Source organism: Carcharodon carcharias, chromosome 31 (assembly GCF_017639515.1).
Source record: "Carcharodon carcharias isolate sCarCar2 chromosome 31, sCarCar2.pri, whole genome shotgun sequence".
Lineage (NCBI taxonomy): Eukaryota > Metazoa > Chordata > Chondrichthyes > Lamniformes > Lamnidae > Carcharodon > Carcharodon carcharias.
Window position 1 is genome coordinate 28,347,127 of NC_054497.1, and position 19,653 is coordinate 28,366,779.

At 46.1% G+C, this 19,653-nt stretch overlaps 1 protein-coding gene across 1 annotated transcript in view; it reads left to right on the forward strand.

Annotated features, from left to right (window-relative positions):
- The first annotated feature begins 287 nt into the window (after window positions 1–287).
- Window positions 288–19,653, forward strand: part of LOC121271795 (thyrotroph embryonic factor-like) — a 28,490-nt gene continuing 9,124 nt past the window's right edge. Inside the window, exon 1 of the mRNA XM_041178077.1 lies at window positions 288–616. Within this exon, the coding sequence (XP_041034011.1) occupies window positions 496–616 (121 nt within the window). The 5' untranslated portion in view covers window positions 288–495. The remainder of the gene's footprint in view (window positions 617–19,653) is intronic.

Consider the following 19,653-nt stretch of genomic DNA (forward strand, 5'->3'; position numbering starts at 1 on the left):
CGTCCACCTGCCCGCGCCTGCGCACTGGCGGCGGAGAGCGGCGGTTTGACTTAGGTATGCTAATGAGCGCCTTATATAACAGCCGCCGGGCTCACAAACACAACCCTCTGACAAACGAAAAGAAATCCCCCTGGGACCGTCAGTGAATTTAAACCGACAAACTAGAATTTAAAAGAAAAAAAAAAAAAATCGGACGAACCCTCTCTCCTTTCGCACCAACCGAAAGCCTGGCGGAGACATGTATATTATGAGACGGGAGCGTCGTTCGAATATATTATGATAATAGGCGGCAATTAATTATGTTAATGAATCCCCGGGAGACCAATCAGAACACGTGTTGTCCCTGCATGTTGATTGTCGATCATGAATATGAAATGAGGCAGGTTCCGAACTCTGAGGTGAAATTTCGGCTGTTCGACAGCGTGACAGCTTCGGGCTTGTTGTGGAGTTTTTATTAAATCAGCATTAAATTGATTTAATTTATTTTTTTTAAAAATGCACCGGAAGAGTCCGCAGGTCCCAGAGCCGGAGGGGGAGTCCCCGGTTCTATCCGCCTTCCCGGTGGTTTTGAAGAATCTGATCGAGAACCCGCCGCAAAAGCTGCTGGAGACGGACGGTGAGGCTTCGACCGGCATCAAAACAAGGCCCCGGCCCGCGGGTGATCCGGGTGCCCCCCTCACGCCCCCTCAGCCCCCGTGATCCGGGTGCCTCCCTCGTGCCCCCCTCACGCCCCCCAGCCCCGTGATCCGGGTGCCCCCCTCACGCCTGTGATCCGGGTGTCCCCTTCACCCCCAGCCCCGTGATCCGGGTGTCCCCCAGAATCCGGCTGTCCTTCCCCCCAACTCAGGATCCAGCTGTCCTTCCCCCCAACTCAGGATCCAGCTGTCCTTCCCCCCCCCCAACTCAGGATCCAGCTGTCCTTCCCCCCCCCACCAACTCAGGATCCAGCTGTCCTCCCCCCACCAACTCAGGATCCAGCTGTCCTCCCCCCACCAACTCAGGATCCAGCTGTCCTTCCCCCCCAACTCAGGATCCAGCTGTCCTCTCCCCCCCACCCCAACTCAGGATCCGGCTGTCCTCCCCCCACCAACTCAGGATCCGGCTGTCCTCCCCCCACCAACTCAGGATCCGGCTGTCCTCCCCCCACCAACTCAGGATCCGGCTGCCCTCCCCCCCCCCCCCCCCCAACTCAGGATCCGGCTGCCCTCCCACCCCCCCCCCAAACCAGGATCCGCTGCCCCCCCCCCCCCCCCCCCACCCCCCAACTCAGATCCGGCTGCCCTCGCCCCGCCCCCCCCCTCCCCTCCCCCCCAACTCAGGATCCGGCTGCCCTCGCCCCCCCCAACTCAGGATCCGGCTGCCCTCCCCCCCCCCCAACTCAGGATCCGGCTGCCCTCCCCCCCCCCCCCCCCCCCAACTCAGGATCCAGCTGTCCTCCCCCCGCCCCCAACTCAGGATCCGGCTGCCCCCCCCCCCCCCCCAACTCAGGATCCGGCTGCCCTCCCCCCCCCCCCCCCCCAACTCAGGATCCAGCTGTCCTCCCCCCCCAACTCAGGATCCGGCTGCCCTTTCTCCGGCTCCCCCAATTCCAGATCTGGCGGCCCTCCCCCGCAACTCAGGATCCAGGTGCGCCCCCCCCCCCCCCCCCCCCCCCCCCCAGCAACTCCGGATCCGGGTGACCCCCCCCCCCACTCCCCCCGCAACTCCGGATCCGGGTGACACCCCCCCCCCCCCCCGGGCAACTCCGGATCCGGGTGACCCTCCCCCCGCAACTCCGGATCCGGGTGACCCTCCCCCCGCAACTCCGGATGCGGGTGACCCCCCCCCCCCCCCCCCCCCCCCCCCCCCCGCAACTCCGGATCCGGGTGACCCCCCCCCCCCCCCCCCCGCAACTCCGGATCCGGGTGAGCCCCCCCCCCGCAACTCCGGATCCGGGTGACCCCCCCCCCGCAACTCCGGATCCGGGTGACCCCCCCCCCGCAATTCCGGATCCGGGTGACCCCCCCCGCAACTCCGGATCCGGGTGACCCCCCCCCCCCCCGCAACTCCGGATCCGGGTGACCCCCCCCACCCGCAACTCCGGATCCGGGTGACCCCCCCCCCCCCCCCACCCGCAACTCCGGATCCGGGTGACACCCCCCCCCCCACTCCGGATCCGGGTGACCCCCCCCACTCCGGATCCGGGTGACCCCCCCCACTCCGGATCCGGGTGACCCCCCCCCCACTCCGGATCCGGGTGACCCCCCCCACTCCGGATCCGGGTGACCCCCCCCCACTCCGGATCCGGGTGACCCCCCAGCTCAGGTTCTGGGTGACCCCCCCCCCCACTCAGGATCTGAGTGCCCCCCCACAATGATCCAGGTGTCTCTTCCCCTGCCCTAAGGATCCGTGTCTCCAGGATCCAGTGTCCAACATGTTTTCACCACCCGCCTCCACCCTCCCCCCAGGACTCCAAGGTCTGGGTCTCTTGTCCTGGGTGATGCAATATTATTTCATTATGGATGTGATGTATCTGAAATGCTGGGGAACGGGGAAAATTATATGGAGCAAGGTCATTGTGGGAGACAATACTGCTGCCACAAAGCTAATCTCTGTAAAATCTTCAATTATTGTTTCACTCTGATTGGTTTCCTGGCTGGTAATGGAGTTGCATTGAAAAAAATAAGAGATTTATATTTCTGAAGAAACCTTAACAATCTCAGGATGTCCAGAAGCACTTTGCAGTGAAACACTTTTTGAAGCACTGTTATAATGTGCAAAACACAGTTTCTGCAAGTTCTCACAAACACTTCTGAGAATAATGACCAGTTAATCTGTGTTTTTGTGATGTTTCTGGAAGGATAATTATTGGCCAGGTCACTGGGTGGGCCACCCTGCTCTTCGAATGCATGGGGTCTTTTACACCCACCTGAAAAAGCAAACAGGGCTTTGGTTTAACATCTCATCCAAAAGTTGGCACCTTCAACAGTGCAGCACTCCCTCTATAGTGCAGTGGAGCGTCTGCCCGGGCTTTTTATTTGCTCAAGTCTCTGAAGTGGGATTTGAACCCACAAACTGCAGAGGTGAGGAGTGCTGCCCACTGAAGATGAGAAGGATATAAACTTATGCAGTCTAGCCTTGTTAACCTGAGTAGAACTGTAGGAGTAGCAGGACAATGAAGATAGTTGATGAAATATTGGCCTGGATTTTGCAGTTAGTGGTGATCAAATAGCACCAACCATTCATGTCATTTACTTTTGCCCACAGACATTCTCTGGGCATTATTAGAGATCTATTTCACTATGGCACCCTGTACAGAGAATCTGGGACCTGTGTGAACGGGTAAACAATTGTTTGTTTAACCAATTGGATTGAAGAGTTGTTACTAATCTGGGCAGAATCTAAACCTGGAGGCGTTAAATTATAATATTTAAGTGTGTGATCAGATACAGGAAGTTCTATAAAGAGAGAGAAAGAAAGTTTGGATTAAGAGAGATAAAAGAATGAAGAAAAATCCAAATCTCCAATAATAATTAAAATCTGAAGGAATGAGATTCCAAACTTGTAAAGTTACTTTTTAGTGCCAGAGATGCAGATTATCTGTAATTAAGACTTTAATTTAATTGCTCTTAAAAAAATTCATTTGCACTTGATCGGATAAGCCTTAACTTTTTCTGATGTATTAGATTGGTAAATACTGCACCTTCACACCCTTCCATATATTACCACGAAAGCATAACTTCTAAATTTCCAGGTTTAACAGCAGATGAGGCAAAGAATTGAGGGAGCAAGACAATTAAGAACGTGGCAGGGCATTGAGAGGGCAATTAGGAATAATAGCAAACTGGGAAGGCTGGACATTGACCAGTAACTGTTTCTCCTACACTCGAGGAAGCAAGTTGGCTTGGCAGAACTCTGATGCTCTGAACCATGGTTTGGTGAATGCTTGATGCTGGCTGAATTAGTTAGTGGAGGACAATGTAAATTTACTTGCATCAGAGGTAAAATTAAAAATCTTTATTTTTGTGCGAGAATGGCACAACTACTGTAGTGAAACTCGTTGATCCAGACTTTCAGTTTAACTTGGGTAATTTAATTTCTGCCCTCCCCGCTAATGTTTTGGTTAGATGAGATTATGGCAGGGAAACTTGGTCAAGGGAAAAAGTTAACTTGAAATTTTTTGCTGCTAATTCTCTCCCCTAATCTTCCAAAAGAGAAGTGTGAAGCAGGACTCTGATAATTTGTTTACTTTAAAGGGCTGTTTTTTGAGGGGGGGAAAAAGCTGCTTATCTTAACTCTCTCGAGAGCTACTCTTTGATGTCTGGGGCTGCTTTACATTTTCAGGGGCTCCTTTTTCATTTTCATTTACTAACTCCTTTATAGGTGATGCCAATTTCTGCACAGCAAGCTCCCACAAGCAGAAAATTGATCATGGCCAGATATTCTGGTTTTGGGATGTTGCTCCCCTGACTGGATGGTGAAGGGGAGGAGGAGAGGGGGAATAAGTTTTTGGAGTTATTCAGCTGTTGATGGTATGGGGTTAGCTTATCTTCCCATCTAACCCCAGCTTACTACCTTTGATTAGGTGATGACTCAACAATCCTAGTTTTCCCCCGACAAGCTTTGTCTGCTCCAGGCTGGGGCAGCAAAATTCCATTCCCAAGGTGAAAATATAGGCCCAGTGCACTGGAGGCTGGAGGTTCACTTCCTATGCATCCCCACCATGAACAAAATTGGAAAACAAGGGATGGGTAAGGTCGGCTGCTGATGGAATATACCATAGTCTCACTTGGTCCCTGCTGAAAGATGGTGCAAACCTCCCCTTGCCCTCCCTCAACTGAGAGAGTTTTTCTGCCTTTGTTCTGCTTCTTCCCATTGCCATCCCTCTCCCATCATCTCACCCTTGCCTCTTCTTCTCCGCGCCCCTCAGCACCCCCATCTCTGTCCTCATCTACCTTCCCCCCATTCTCCCCCTCCCATCTCCCACTTCCTCTCTGCTCCTCATATCTGTCTCCTCTCATGTCTCTTTAGCCCAATGATTCCCACACATCTAAATGCTGGACCTGCATTCTGCACTGGGCCTTGACACCATGTGTGCAACTTGCATAGAAGGTCAACTGGCGCATTAAATCCAAAGTGTAGTTGATAGGAACCAAGGTCGTTTGAGAAGTGGAACAAATTGGATGGATTAAATGTGAAATTGCGAAAACATAACTTGAACTTATCTATACTCCATGCCTTGTTACTTGGTTTCCAGCCGCCTTCTCTCCTCTGGTCATCCAGCAACTTATTGATGCAGTTGGTTACAGCGCCGCTGACAGTATCCTGCGTGGCGGCAGCGGGATCAGCCAGAATAACTGGCCCTCAAACTCCAATCGTGGATCCCACCCAGCCTCCTTCCAGCCCTAGCTGCTCCTCTGAGCATAAATTCTGTCTCTGGAGGAGCAGGAAGAGTGAGAGGGAGGGAACCTGTTACTGGAGGAGCTGGAGCAGCGAGCATGGGAGAGACAGAATCTGTGATTGGAGGAGCAGCTCCTCAGATTCTGTCTCTCCCATGCTTGCTACTTCTTCGATCAGAATGCACAGGGGCAACCAGAAATATCATTAAACATTACACTAGGTGTAAAAATAGGCATGAAATGTGATACATGTGCTGGATTTTATAGGAATTCATCTCAACCATAGAACTTATAGAAATGACTCCCCTCCTCCAATTAGAAGAGAATTATTTTTTCACTTGAAGAGTTGCCAGGAGTTGGAATGCTCCACCTGAAAAGGTGGCGAGAGTTGATTTCATAAATGATTTGAAAAGGGAGTTGCACAGGTACTTCAGAATGAGGAACTTGCAGGGTTATTGAGGGGAAAAAAATGGGGTCTGTGAGGATAAGTGCCACTTCTCTTTCAAAGAGCTGGCCTGGCATGATGGGGAAAATGGCCTCCTTCTGCCTTGTAAAAGATATTCCTTCTTGCTGGGATGTAGTTCTATGGACACCATTACTCTGAACAGGCAGTCATTATTCAGATGCATTGTGTTATGCCAATTAATTTTGTTTTTAAAATTTTTGCTTTCCAACCCCAGGACACTGAGGGCAGTTGTAATACTCCAGCTTATCAATCTTTTCAGCTGAATTCAGGCAACTCGGCACAGATTAGAAATCATTCCTGATCTGCAAGATTCACATGCACAGGATCTTGCATTTAGATTTTCAGAGAGCCAGATTTTGTCCAGTATCCATTGTGCTCTGACTGTGATGCCATTGTACTTAATGAGCAATAGCATCGTTACCTCTTTCATTCATCCACCATTAGCCATTCATGGTGAATTGGAGGAGGGAAGCTATTTCTATAAGTTTTATGGTTGGGATGAATTACAATAAAATCTATTATATCTATCACACTTTTAGACCTCTTTCTATACTCAGTGCAATCTTTAATGATGTTTCTGGTGCAGATGCTCTTTAACCCTTCCAGGCCTTAATTACCCCAAGACTCAATGACTGATAGCTTTGGCACTCTACAAGGTACAACTCATTCCAAAGGCCACAGCTCAGAATCTTGCCCAAAACCTCCTGCATTCCCATCTTCCCAATTGCACCAAGCTCCCTTTGCACCAACTTTAATAATGTTGGTGTCCTCTCTCAAATCGATCCGTGGCCTTGCCACACTCTCTGATCTGTCTACCCTCTTCACCATGACCTTGTTCTTTGTGGCACTCTGCCTCGTACTCCCTTGCCGCTCCCTCACTGCATTCGGAAACTACCTCAGAGACCCCCTCCTGACCCTGACTTAAGCCTAACTTACTCTCTTTCACAGCTTTATCTCCCTCTCTTGCTGGCCATCCACTGTTTTTGTGAAATCCTTTTTGAGAAAGTTTCTGCCACCGATGCAACTTGGGACGTTTCAGATACTGTTTGTGTTCACCATGACTGAGGACTGTATTTGGTTTGTATTCACATTCAGACCTCTGCTGTGTGTACGAGTGCTGTCTGCCTTGTTTCTTAGTGAAGCAGTTAGGTTTTGCTTTAATGTGTAAGTTACTGATTTTTAGCTAAACAGTACACTATTTTTATTTTCAATGCGCATTGAGGCCTGGGCTGATTGCTTTTAGATGATTTGCTTCATAGTGCATATTTATGAATAAAAGCAAAGAACTGCGGATGCTGGAAATCCAAAACAAAAACAGAAACAGAAATACCTGGAAAAACTCAGTAGGTCTGGCAGCATCGGCGGAGAAGAGCACAGTTGATGTTTCGAGTCCTCAGTTCTGTTGAAGAGTCATGAGGACTCGAAACGTCAACTGTGCTCTTCTCTGCCAATGCTGCCAGACCTGCTGAGTTTTTCCAGGTATTTCTGTTTCTGTTTTTGTTTTGCATATTTATGAACACTGGGTGAGTACAGGACCAGCTGTAAACACCCTTTGGTTGAACAACAGTTATCACTTGAATACCCAAGCTTGACAAATGGTCAGGATATTGAGGAGAGGCTGAGGAATTATATTTCAGAAAGACGGGAGTGTTCAATAAATTCCATTGACGCTGTCCTCCTCAAAAAGTCACCTTGCTCTGCATGCATTCTCAGCTGGAAATCAAAATCCCTTACCAAATAAAGGTGGAAACTTTCAGTGGGCCAGGCAACGTCTGTGGAGAGAGACAAAAGAGTTAACATTTCAGGCTGGTCACCTCTCTCCCTCCACAAAAAAAAAGTATTGGCTGTTTTTAATCCTAACTATGGTAAAATGTGGTGGTATGAAGAAGAAATTGGCTTTGTGGGGGGTGGGGAGGGGTGGTATTGGGGGAAACAAAGGAACAAACTGGAAATACTATACAAAAAAAACGAGACAAGTTACGAAATGTGGAAGTTATATAAGTTATGAAAGTGACGTCTAAAGTAGTAGTTAGTTGTATGTTGTGTGGCAGGACAAAAATATAGGCTCCACCCTGTAATTTAAGTGTGTAGAAGCTTACCCCCACCTCCTGTGATGGTAATTCTTGTTTCCTTCATAGATGCTTTTTAACCATTGAAAGGGGGCAGACAGTAGAGTATTTTACTGGAGTAGCACAACAGCCCGGCATTGGAGCTCCTGAGTAAGATAGGAACGATAATAGTATTTCATCCAAAAAAAACCCATTTGTAGCCTGAGGGATGAGTTGCAGTGTGATTTGCATCAGAACATTCATTTACAGATTACATAATCAGGTTAAAATATGTAACTATCATGTAGTAACAAAAATAGACAAGTTCAGCAGGTAACAAGGAATTGGTTGAGGGGATATTAAAATAAGGGTAATGTTGAATTAAAATTTATTAAAACTACAAACCAACATACCATTCCCACATTACAGGCACTGAAGTACACATAGATTTCATAATTAATGTACTTCATTGAGGAGCTGAGTCCTGTAAGGAATAGGACTACATTGGTGCCTTGCCATCCTGTATCTTGCGGGGTTGAATTAATGTCTGTGACTTCCCAAAGTTATATATTTGTGCTATTTGATCATTGGAGTGGAGGCAGGGTGGTGAGATAAATGCTTCAGAGGAACATTAGTACTTACACAAATATCCTTCTTAAGCCCCATCAGATGTGCAAAATAAACTCTCTAAAATCATTTGGCCATATGATTCTGTACTGTAGAGGTTGCAAGATGACAATACAGCAACAGATTGTTGGCAGGGTCTCTGTGGAATACAATTAACGTATGATAAAAGCCCATTTGAGGACTTAAAGACTCTCCAGTGACTGGTCAACTGTGCCCTGCAAACCAGGTATCCCTAAGATCTTAATGTATAACTTCTACCTGCAAAGCTTAAGTATCTGGAGCTTCCCAACCATTGAAGACGGAAGACCTTATCCCTGACTCTCAATAATGTATATGCTGTTGGCAAACAGGCTAGGTGATGTGTGAAGTCTGGTATGGCTGCAGTGCACTGAGCTTTTTGGGTGATTTTAGCAAATTGGGACACATGGGAGAGTAGTTTAATTATGCCAAGTGATATATCATGCAGGAAATGAATTTCCCAGCCTCTCCCACTTCATTGTCCCATTCAATCTGCTAGAAGATTGGCCCCAAGGTTTCCTGGAGGTTGCTTTATTGCCTTCAGGAATTGGGGAGTGGGACATTCCCAGAGATTTGATTGAAACACCTCAAAACAAAAAAATGCACGCTGTATCTTAACGTATCCTAAATCCTCCAACCCATCATTCCCTAACTTACATTTGTTCAGAGTCCGGCTGCACCTGAATTTTAAAGTTTTCATTCTTGTTTTCAAATTCCTGCTTGGCCTTGCCTCTCCCAAACTCCACAACCACCTCCAAGATATTCTTGCTCCTCTAATTCGGACCTCTTGAACATCCCCAGTTTCCATCGCTCCACTGTTGGTGGTCATGCCTTCAGCTGCCAAGGCCATCAGATCTAGAATTCCTTCCATAAACCTTTCTCCTCTTTTTAAAATGCTCCTTTTTGAATGAACTTTCGGGTGTCTGTCCAAATACCCCTTTGCAATGTCAGCTGTAGCTCAGTATTAGGGAGCACACTCATCTCTGAGTAAGAAGGTTCCAGGTTCAAGTCCTGCTCCAGAACTGAGCACAAAAATCAAGGCTGACCATCCAGTGCAGTATTGAGGGTATGCTCCACTGTCAGAGGAGCCACCTTTCAGATGAGTGGTTAAACCAAGACCTTCTTGGCCTTGTTTACAAGGGGATTGAAGTACAGAAACAAACAAGTCTTGCTACATTGTACGGGGCTTTGGGGAAACCACTTCTGGAATACTGTGTGCAGTTTTGGCCTCCATATTTATGGAAGCATGTATTGGATACAGTGCAGCAAAGGTTCACTGACTTGGTTCCTGGGATGAGGGGGGGGGTTGTCTTCTGATGAGAGGCTGAGTAAATTGGCTCTATATTCTGTGGAGTTTAGAAGGATCTCATTGAAGCATACAACATTCCGAAGGGGCTTGACAGGAAGATGCTGAGAGATTGTTTCCATTGGTGGGGAATCTAAAACATGGGAGCACAGTCTCAGGGTAAGGGGCTGATCATTTACTACTGAGATGAGGAGAAATTTCTTCACTCAAAGGGTTGTGAATATTTGAAATTCTGTACCCCAGAGGGATGAGTGCTTCATCGCTGAATACACTTAAGGCCAAGATAGACAGATTTTTGGTGTCTCAGGGAATCGAGGGATATTGGGAGCAGGCAGGAAAATGGAGTTGAAACCCAAGATCAGCTTTGATTGTATTGAACGGTGGAGCAGGCTTGATGGGCCGTGTGGTCTACTTTACATTTCTTCCTGCAATAGTGACTACACTTCAAAAATAATTAATTAGCTGGGAAGTGCATTAAGAACTCCAGAGGTCATGAAAGGCGCTATATCAATACAAGTTTTTCTTTCGTTATGTAGCTTGGCATTAAATCGTGTTTCCTGTGAAGTGCCATGGTGTATTTTCCTACATTAAAGGTGCTATATAAATGCAAGTTATTAATATCCTGCAAACAGTTGTAGTAGAGGCTTGCACATAAACATCAACCAATAACTTAGAACAAGTGAAGGTGACTATGACAGTGTAATTGCATCCCACTACTAATGCTTTCAGGTGAGGAGGGGAGAAAGCTTGTTCCTTCCACTCTGTCCACGCCAGTACATCTTAGGTTTCCAGCTATGGTAGCAGCAATATTGGAAGGGGGGTTTATATAATTGATACTATAGCCCTTGGTAGTGAGAGTGAATATTGATTCTGCATTGCGAAAGCAACACAGCCTCACGACCTGTATTAACTTAATTTACTCCATACCCTACAGCTGAACTGAAGGCAGATATTTTATAATGTGGGCTGGGTGTGGTGTAGGTAAGCTCATTGTAAACTCTTCTTTCCCTTCAGTCATGGCCTGTCCGTGAAATACCAGAAGCATGGCGGTTAGTGGTTGAATCTACCACCCAGTGTAACACTAACCAGGAAAACTCCAGGTTTCATCTTGATCTTTAGCTGATCTCAACTGGAGAGTCCGTAAAGCTGCTGATTCTCAAAGCAGTGTTGCAATGGAAATAATAGAGCAGCATATCAGATTTTACAGTAATTTGCTACTGGCTTTCAGCTTAGTGCATTGTTCATGCAAACCTAACACATTAAAGTACTCGTATCAGCAGTTATTATCCTTTAAATAATTTACCATCATATCAAGAAAGCAGAATAAACAGCACTTCATCCATTGATTGAGAGCTGGTCCTGTTTCTGGCTGGGATGGAGATTACCCCTGACAAAAAGTCAGTACTTCAGGGAATTCAGGGCCAGCGTGATCTCCTGGACTAGTTTTGACCGCCATTGTGGGGTGGGTTGAAGAGTAATTTCCTGACACTTTTTGGCCCTCTTTCTCACACACTGCCCCCCACTACCGCCGCGCCCCCCCCCCCCCCCCCCCCCCCCCAAAAACCTAATTGGCCTAGGTTTTTATCTTTTTGCTGCTTCCGCGTGGTGTACAGGAGCATGTATATCATGAATCATAATTAGGTGGGTCAGATTGACTGGACGAGAGGATCTCAACCCGTCTGTCACTGTTTGTGTCGGACCAGACTATCCTCAATGTGATTACACTCAGATGCTGGTCTTGATCTCCAAACATACTGTGAAAGCAGCTATAACAGTTACTTATCTACAGCCAATATTATATGACAGAATATATGGCTTTAAATGGGCCCTTATTTCGGCATACCATGGTCCAATCTTGTCCAATACAAATTGCTGTTTTAACTACAGAATTCCATGTATTGGTGAGCAATGTCAGAGGGGAAGCAACCCTCTGAGCCCTCCAGCCTGCCACGCATAATTGTGATACATCATCTAACACAATATATAAACTATCCACCCCACATGAAACCAAGTGCTCTCCTAGGGGAGGCCAGAAACCCAATTTTAGTTTTTAAATGAACAAACCAATTCGGGGAAGAAAATTTGTCTGTCATTCCATGGCGCTCCCTGAGCCCCTCATTGCGATTGAAGACAGCTGCCCGACATTCAGTGACAAATGCAGTAAAGCATTCACTGATCAAGGGGATAAAAAAACACTTGTGCACTCTGCTTTTCATTATAGTACTTACTAACTGTTGCACAAAGAGGCTAGAGTTCACATGCCTATGCTGTGAGAATATTGAGACTAAACATTCATGTATGGTTCATTTTTTTTTATCCTTTTGCGATATGTGGGCTAGGCCAGCATTTGGTGCCCATCCCTAATTGCCCTTGAGAAGGTGGTGAAGAGCTGCCTTGAACCGCTGAAGTCCATATGGTGTAGGTACGCCCACACTGCTTAGGGAGGGAGTTCCAGGATTTTGACCCAACAACAGTGAAGGAACGGCGATATATTTCCAAGTCAGGGTGGTGTGTGGCTTGGAGGGGAATTTGCAGGCAGTCATGTGACCATGCATTTGCTGTCCTTGTCCTTCTTGATGGTAGAAGTCACCGGTTTGGAAGGTGTTGCCGTAGGAGCCTTGGTGAGTTGCTGCAGTGCATCTTGTAGATGGTACACAACTACTGCTACTCTGTGTCAGTGGTAGAGAGAGTGAACATTGAAGGTGGTGCATTGGGTGCCAGTCAAGTGGGCTGCTTTGTCCTGGATAGTGTCAAGCTTCTTGAGTGTTGTTGGAGCTGCGCTTATCCATGCAAGTGGAGAGTATTCCATCACACTCCTGACTTATGCCTTGCAGATGGTGGACAGGCTTTGGGAAGTCAGGAAATGAGTTACTCTCCACTCTTACTAATTAGAATTGCAATTAACCACATCTCAACTGCCAACTATCTTTATGTGGCTAACATCTAGAATCATAGAATGATTATAGCACAGAAGGAGACCACTGGGGCCATTATGTCTATGGTGGCCTTCTACAGGAGCAGTTCACCCAATGTAACTCCCCTGCCTTTTCCCTGTAGCCCTGCACATTTTTTTTTGAAATAAAGATCCAATTCTCTTGTGAATGCCTCGATTTGAATCTGTTTTTACCGCACTCAGGCAGTTTTCCAGATCCTAACCACTCGTTCCTCATGTCGCCTTTGCTTCTTTTGCCAATTTCCTTAAATCTGTGCCTCTCTCCTTCCACCACCGGGACCATTCCTGTTCAGTGTTAAGCCTGTGGGAGTGGAGAAATTCAGGCCAAGATTCTTGCTGCGGATTGCTTTCCAATGATCCTTGAAGCCTGCTGACCGAAAAAGTGAGATGGTCAAGGTTGATCAGCAGCTGTGGAGCTAAAGCCAATGCCCTCAACATAGGAGAGGAGGCACTTCTGTTGTGGAATATAATCTCAGAATAAGGGATCAGCCATTTAACTGAGATGAGGAGAAACTTCTTCATTTCAAATCTTTGGAAATTCTCCATCCTGGCGAGCTGTCAATGCTCAGTCATTGAGTATATTCTAGATAGGGATCGATGGAATTTTGGTTACTAAAGGGAATTGAGGGATTTGGGAATAGTACGGGAAGCTGGGTTTGAGGTAGATGGTCAACGATGACATTGGGTTGTGGGACAGACTACAAATGGCCAACTCTTGCCCCTATCTTTTATGTTATACTCTAACGGCAGTTGCTATGAAGACCACGAGAAACAGAAACAGCAGTCAGTGGTTTGACTGGTAGACTGTTTGGGGTTTTAAGTTTCACTGTTTGTTCACGAGCAGTGCAGCTCGGCTTATTTTCCTTTTGCTACAGGTTGCTGTTGGATCAATTTACCCCTAGCCATTCAAGATAGACAAAGAGCTGGCAGCAAGTGTTTTCTTCAGCATTACCATCGTTTTGCCAAGTCAAAGGCAGAGATTGGGATAGGGTGGGATTGTGGCTCCAGTTTCTTTTGTGAACTTTGCTTTGGTGAAAGTTCGTGGCGGGGTAGGGGGTGGGAGGTGCTGGAATGGGGAGAAGCCGCAGAATAAGCTACCAGGGTAAGTAGAGGAAAAAATAAATTATTTGTAAGAATCTCAGGTTTATATTTCAGAAGCCCCTAAACAGCCTGCTCCAGAGACAGGATTGTCTAGAAGTCTCTGTCCCACCCACAGATTGTGCCTTTCACCATGAGGCCATGTGGCAGTAAGGAGAAATGCTAAGTCTGAATGAGCACAGTTAGCAGCTTCAGTTCTTGGTCTCCACTAAGACACTAAGCAGATTTGGACACACATAACTCATAACACTTTACTTCAGTAATGTAAATAGTTTGAAGAGGTTGGGACTGTTTCTCTTATAGAAGAGATAGATGGTTGAGAGGAGATTTAATAGAGGTGCTCTAAATCATGAGGGGCCTGAACAGAGTAGATGGGGAGAAACTGTTCTTGTAGGTGGAAGGATCGAGAACAAGAGACAATAGTTTGGAGGTAATTGGAAAAAGAAGCAATGGAGAAATGAGAAACTTTTTCACGCAGTGAGTGGTTAAGATCTGGAATGCACTGCCCAAGAATGTGGAGGCAGCTTCAGTTGAGGCATTCAAGAGGGAATTGGATTATTATCTGAAAAGGAAGAATGCGCAGGGTTATGGAGAGAAAGTGGGGGAAAGGTGCAAAGTGCATTGCTCATTCAGAGAGCCAGTACAGACATGATGGGCTGAATGGCTTCCTTTGCTATAATAATTCTGTGAACTGCTATGTTTCTGACTGGGGAGAGGCAGCAGCTCCTTACACAAATGTACAGAATTGGTGGCTAGGGAAGTAGCAGCTAGTCTATCAGACCTGCCACATACCTCACGGTGGCTGGATCATTGTCACTGAAGACTCCCACAGCACCCCACAGCCATGTAATCTCCTGGGAGAGGCAAAAATCAACCCCAGGCTAGAAGGGAAAAAATTGTATGGACAATTGCTCTCCACCCCCCTCAGGTGATCGAAACCAGCCTCCAGGACCACATGGATCAAGTGTTATCTACATAATCTTAACCTTCTGTGTGATGTGATCTCTGCCCCGGTCAGGAATCAGCCCAGCTCTCTCTTGAAGGCAAAGTCAGCAACTGACAACACATTCCAGAGGCTCTCAACCCTTTGGGATCAGAAGAACTACCCCAACATCTAGTCTATTCCTACTGTGGCCTAGGAAAGATCAACAGGTTGAGGGACAAGACAAGGTTGCAGACAATCCTGAGCAGCTGCTTCTGAGGTTCTCTTGACCTCAAACTGGGTGGGTAACATGAGCTAGTCTTCCACAGAGAGCATAACCATGCTCCACTCAAAATCAAGGTTTTCAAATGCATGCTTGTGAGCCAATATTGTTGTCTTGGCTTGTTGTGATGCATTGGGGGCATTCCTGGGTTACTTGCACCTTGATCTGTTCCTATCTGGCCAATGGTGTAGGTGTGGAATCCACCAGGGTTCATGCTCTTGATCACTGTTCTTGCTTTTTAGTTGATGTCCTCTGTAGCCAAATAGTTTGCTAACTTTCGCTGTATAGTCCTGCGTGGGCAGAATGGAAGAATTGAAAAGGAGAGGAGAATGATAATCTGCCAGTAAATAACATACTTGTATTGTCCCTGCTCCTTCCAATCTGTAAAGATCTTGTTGAGGACTATGTTGAATTTAGCATTGATTTTTCAGGTAGCTTCCAGCTGTCCACCATTGAAGTACATATCAATAATAGCTAATTAGGTGAATTTGGGCATTCATTGCTGACTGTGGAACTACCTCAGTGAAGGATTAAATGGCTTTAGGAAAGAAGGGGTGAAAACTGGGCAGGGCGCAAAGGGAAAGTACAGTAACTGTTTAATCAATGTCAATGTGACACTGAAAGATTTCTTACTCTATGGCTTAGTCTTGACTGGGTTAGGATATTACATATGAACATATGAATTAGGAGCAGGAGTAGGCCACTTGGCCCTTTGAGCCTGCTGCACAGTTCAATAAGATCATGGTTGATCTGACTGTAACCTCCTGCCTACCCCCGATAACATTCACCCACTTGTTTAACAAAAATCTATCTACATCTGCCTTGAAAACATTCAAAGACTCTGCTCCCACTACCTTTTGAGGAAGGGAGTTCCAAAGACTCACCAATCTCAGAGAAAAAATTTTGCCTCGTCTCTGTCTCAAAAGGGCAACCCCTTATTTTTAAACAGTAACCCCTAGTTCTAGATTCTCCCACAAGAGAAAACCTCCTCTCCACATCAACCCTGTCAAGACCGCTCAGTATCTTATACGTTTCAATCAAGTCACCTCTTACTCTACTAAACTCCAGCAGATACAAGCCTAACCTGTCCAATCTTTCCTCATAAGATAACCTGCCCATTCCTGGTATTAGTCTAGTAAAGCTTCTCTGAACTGCTTCCAATGTACTTACATCCTTCCTTAAATAAGGAAACCAATATTGTACACAATATTCCAGATGTGGTCTCACCAGTGTCCTGTACAACTGAAGCATAACCTCCCTACTTTTATATTCAATTCCCCTCACAATAAATGATAACATTCTATTAGCTTTCCTAATTATTTAATGTGCCTACATATTAGCCTTCTACGATTCATGCACTAGAACATGCAAGTCCCTCTGCATCTGAGCTCTGCAGTCTCTCACCATTTAGATAATGTGCTTTTTTAATTTTTCCTGCCACATTGGACAGTTTCTAATTTTCCCACATTATAGTCCATTTGCCAGACCTTTGCCCACCCAGTTAACCTAGCTATGTCCCCTTGTAGCCTCATTATGTCCTCTTCACAACTTACTTTCCTACCAATCTTTGTATCAACAAATTTAGCAACCATACCTTCTGTCCCTTCAGCCAAGTCATTTATATAAATTGTAAAAAGTTGAGGTCCCAGCACTGATCTTGTGGCACACCACTCGTTACATTCCACCAACCAGAAAAAGGCCCATTTATTGCTACCCTCTGTTTCCTGTTAGCTAGCCAATCTTCTATCCGTGTCAATATGTTACCCCCTACACCATGAGTTTTTTCCACAATAACCTTTAATGTGGCACCTTATCAAATGCTTTCTGGAAACCTAAGTACAATACATCCACCGGTTCCCCTTTATCCACAGCACATGCAACTCCTTCAAAGAACTCCAATAAATTGGTTAAACACAATTTTATTAGCCACTTCTTTCAGACCCTAGAATGAAGTCCATCAGGACCTGGGGATATGTCAGCCCGCAAGTCCAACTATTTGCTAAGTACCACTTCCCTGGTGATTGTAATTTTTCTGAGTTCCTCTCTCCCTTCCAATTCCTGACTTACAGCTAGTTCTGGGATGTTATTTGTATCTTCTGTAGTGAAGATTGATGTAAAATACCTGTTCAATTCAACTGCTATCTCTTTATTTTCCATTGTTAACTCCCCAGACTTACTTTTTATAGGACCAGCTCACTGTTAACTTTTCTTATTGAAGTGTCTATAGAAATTCTTACTATCTGTCCTTATGTTTCTAGCTAGCTTTCTCTTGTATTCTAACTTTTCCCTCCTTATTAATCTTTGTCATTCTTCACTGGATCTCATATTCTGCCCAGTCTTTTGATCTGCCTCCAGTCTTTGTGCATTTATATGCTTTTACTTTAAGTTTGATACTGTCTTTAACTTTTAGTTAACCATGGATGGTGGGCCCTCCCTTTGAAATTTTTCTTTCTCATTATTGGAATGTATCTATTCTGTGTATTCTGAAATAAGCCTTTAAATTTCTGCCACTGCATCTATATTGGCCTATCACTTAACCTCATTTGCCAGTTCACTTTAGCTAGCTCTGCTTTCATTCCCACATAATTGCCCTTATTTAAGTTTAAAATACTTGTTTTGGACCCACTCTTCTCTTCCTCAAACTGAATGTAAAATTCAATCATCATATGATCACTGCTACCCAGGGAGCCTCCCCGAAATCCATAGGTCCACCATTGGTGGCATGCCTTCAGCTGCTGAGGTCCTAGGCTCTGGAGCCTCCTCCCTAACTCTCTCTGCCTGTCTCTCTTTCCTCCTTTAAGATACTCCTTAAAATCTATCTCTTCGACCAAGTTTTTTGGTCACCTGACCTAATATGTGGGCACAGTATCAAATTGATGATGTTTTTGTGAAGCACCTTGGTATGATTTATTACTTTAAAGACACTATATAAATGCATGTAGTTGTTGTACTATCTCTACGGTCCTAGGTAATTGCTGGTATTGTTCAATGTGTGTGCTATGGGATTTTAAAATATTAAATGTACTACAAAATCCCCAATATATTTTAAATGCAGTTCAGTTGGAGTAGCACCTCACCATGTTTCCCACATGTTGGAAGAACTGTGGAGACAGAGAGAGGTTGGGGGACAGCCACTTCTGAGTTTCCCATAATCTCAAACTGGGTAGGTCACATAAGCTAGTCTTCCTCAAAGAGCAGAGCCCTGGAAACATTCCTGTGTTCCTTGCACCTTGATCCATTCCTTTCTGGCCAATCCACCAGGGTTCATGCTCCTGGTCAAAAACAGAATTACCTGGAAAAACTCAGCAGGTCTGGCAGCATCGGCGGAGAAGAAAAGAGTTGACGTTTCGAGTCCTCATGACCCTTCGACAGAACTTGCGTTCGAGTCCAAGAAAGAGTTGAAATATAAGCTGGTTTAAGGTGTGTGTGTGGGGGGCGGAGAGATAGAGAGACAAAAAGGTTGTGGGGGGGGGGGCGGTGGGGTGTGGTTGTAGGGACAAACAAGCAGTGATAGAAGCAGATATAAGAACAAAAAGACTGCGGATGCTGGAAATCCAAAACAAAAACAGAATTACCTGGAAAAACTCAGCAGGTCTGGCAGCATCGGCGGAGAAGAAAAGAGTTCACGTTTCGAGTCCTCATGACCCTTCGACAGAACTGTCGAAGGGTCATGAGGACTCGAAACGTCAACTCTTTTCTTCTCCGCCGATGCTGCCAGACCTGCTGAGTTTTTCCAGGTAATTCTGTTAGTGATAGAAGCAGATCATCAAAAGATGTCAACGACAATAGTACAATAGAACACATAGGTGTTAAAATTAAAGTTGGTGATATTATCTAAACGAATGTGCTAATTAAGAATGGATGGTAGGGCACTCAAAGTATAGCTCTAGTGGGTTTTTTTTTATATAATGGAAATAGGTGGGAAAAGGAAAATCTTTATAATTTATTGGAAAAAAAAGGGAAGGGGGAAACAGAAAGGGGGTGGGGATGGGGGAGGGAGCTTACGACCTAAAGTTGTTGAATTCAATATTCAGTCCAGAAGGCTGTAAAGTCCCTAGTCGGAAGATGAGGTGTTGTTCCTCCAGTTTGCGTTGGGCTTCACTGGAACAATGCAGCAAGCCAAGGACAGACATGTGGGCAAGAGAGCAGGGTGGAGTGTTGAAATGGCAAGCGACAGGGAGGTTTGGGTCATTCTTGCGGACAGACCGCAGGTGTTCTGCAAGGTGGTCACCCAGTTTACGTTTGGTCTCTCCAATGTAGAGGAGACCACATTGGGAGCAACGGATGCAGTAGACTAAGTTGGGGGAAATGCAAGTGAAATGCTGCTTCACTTGAAAGGAGTGTTTGGGTCCTTGGACGGTGAGGAGAGAGGAAGTGAAGGGGCAGGTGTTGCATCTTTTGCGTGGGCATGGGGTGGTGCCATAGGAGGGGGTTGAGGTGTAGGGGGTGATGGAGGAGTGGACCAGGGTGTCCCGGAGGGAGCGATCCCTACGGAATGCCGATAAGGGGGGTGAAGGGAAGATGTGTTTGGTGGTGGCATCATGCTGGAGTTGG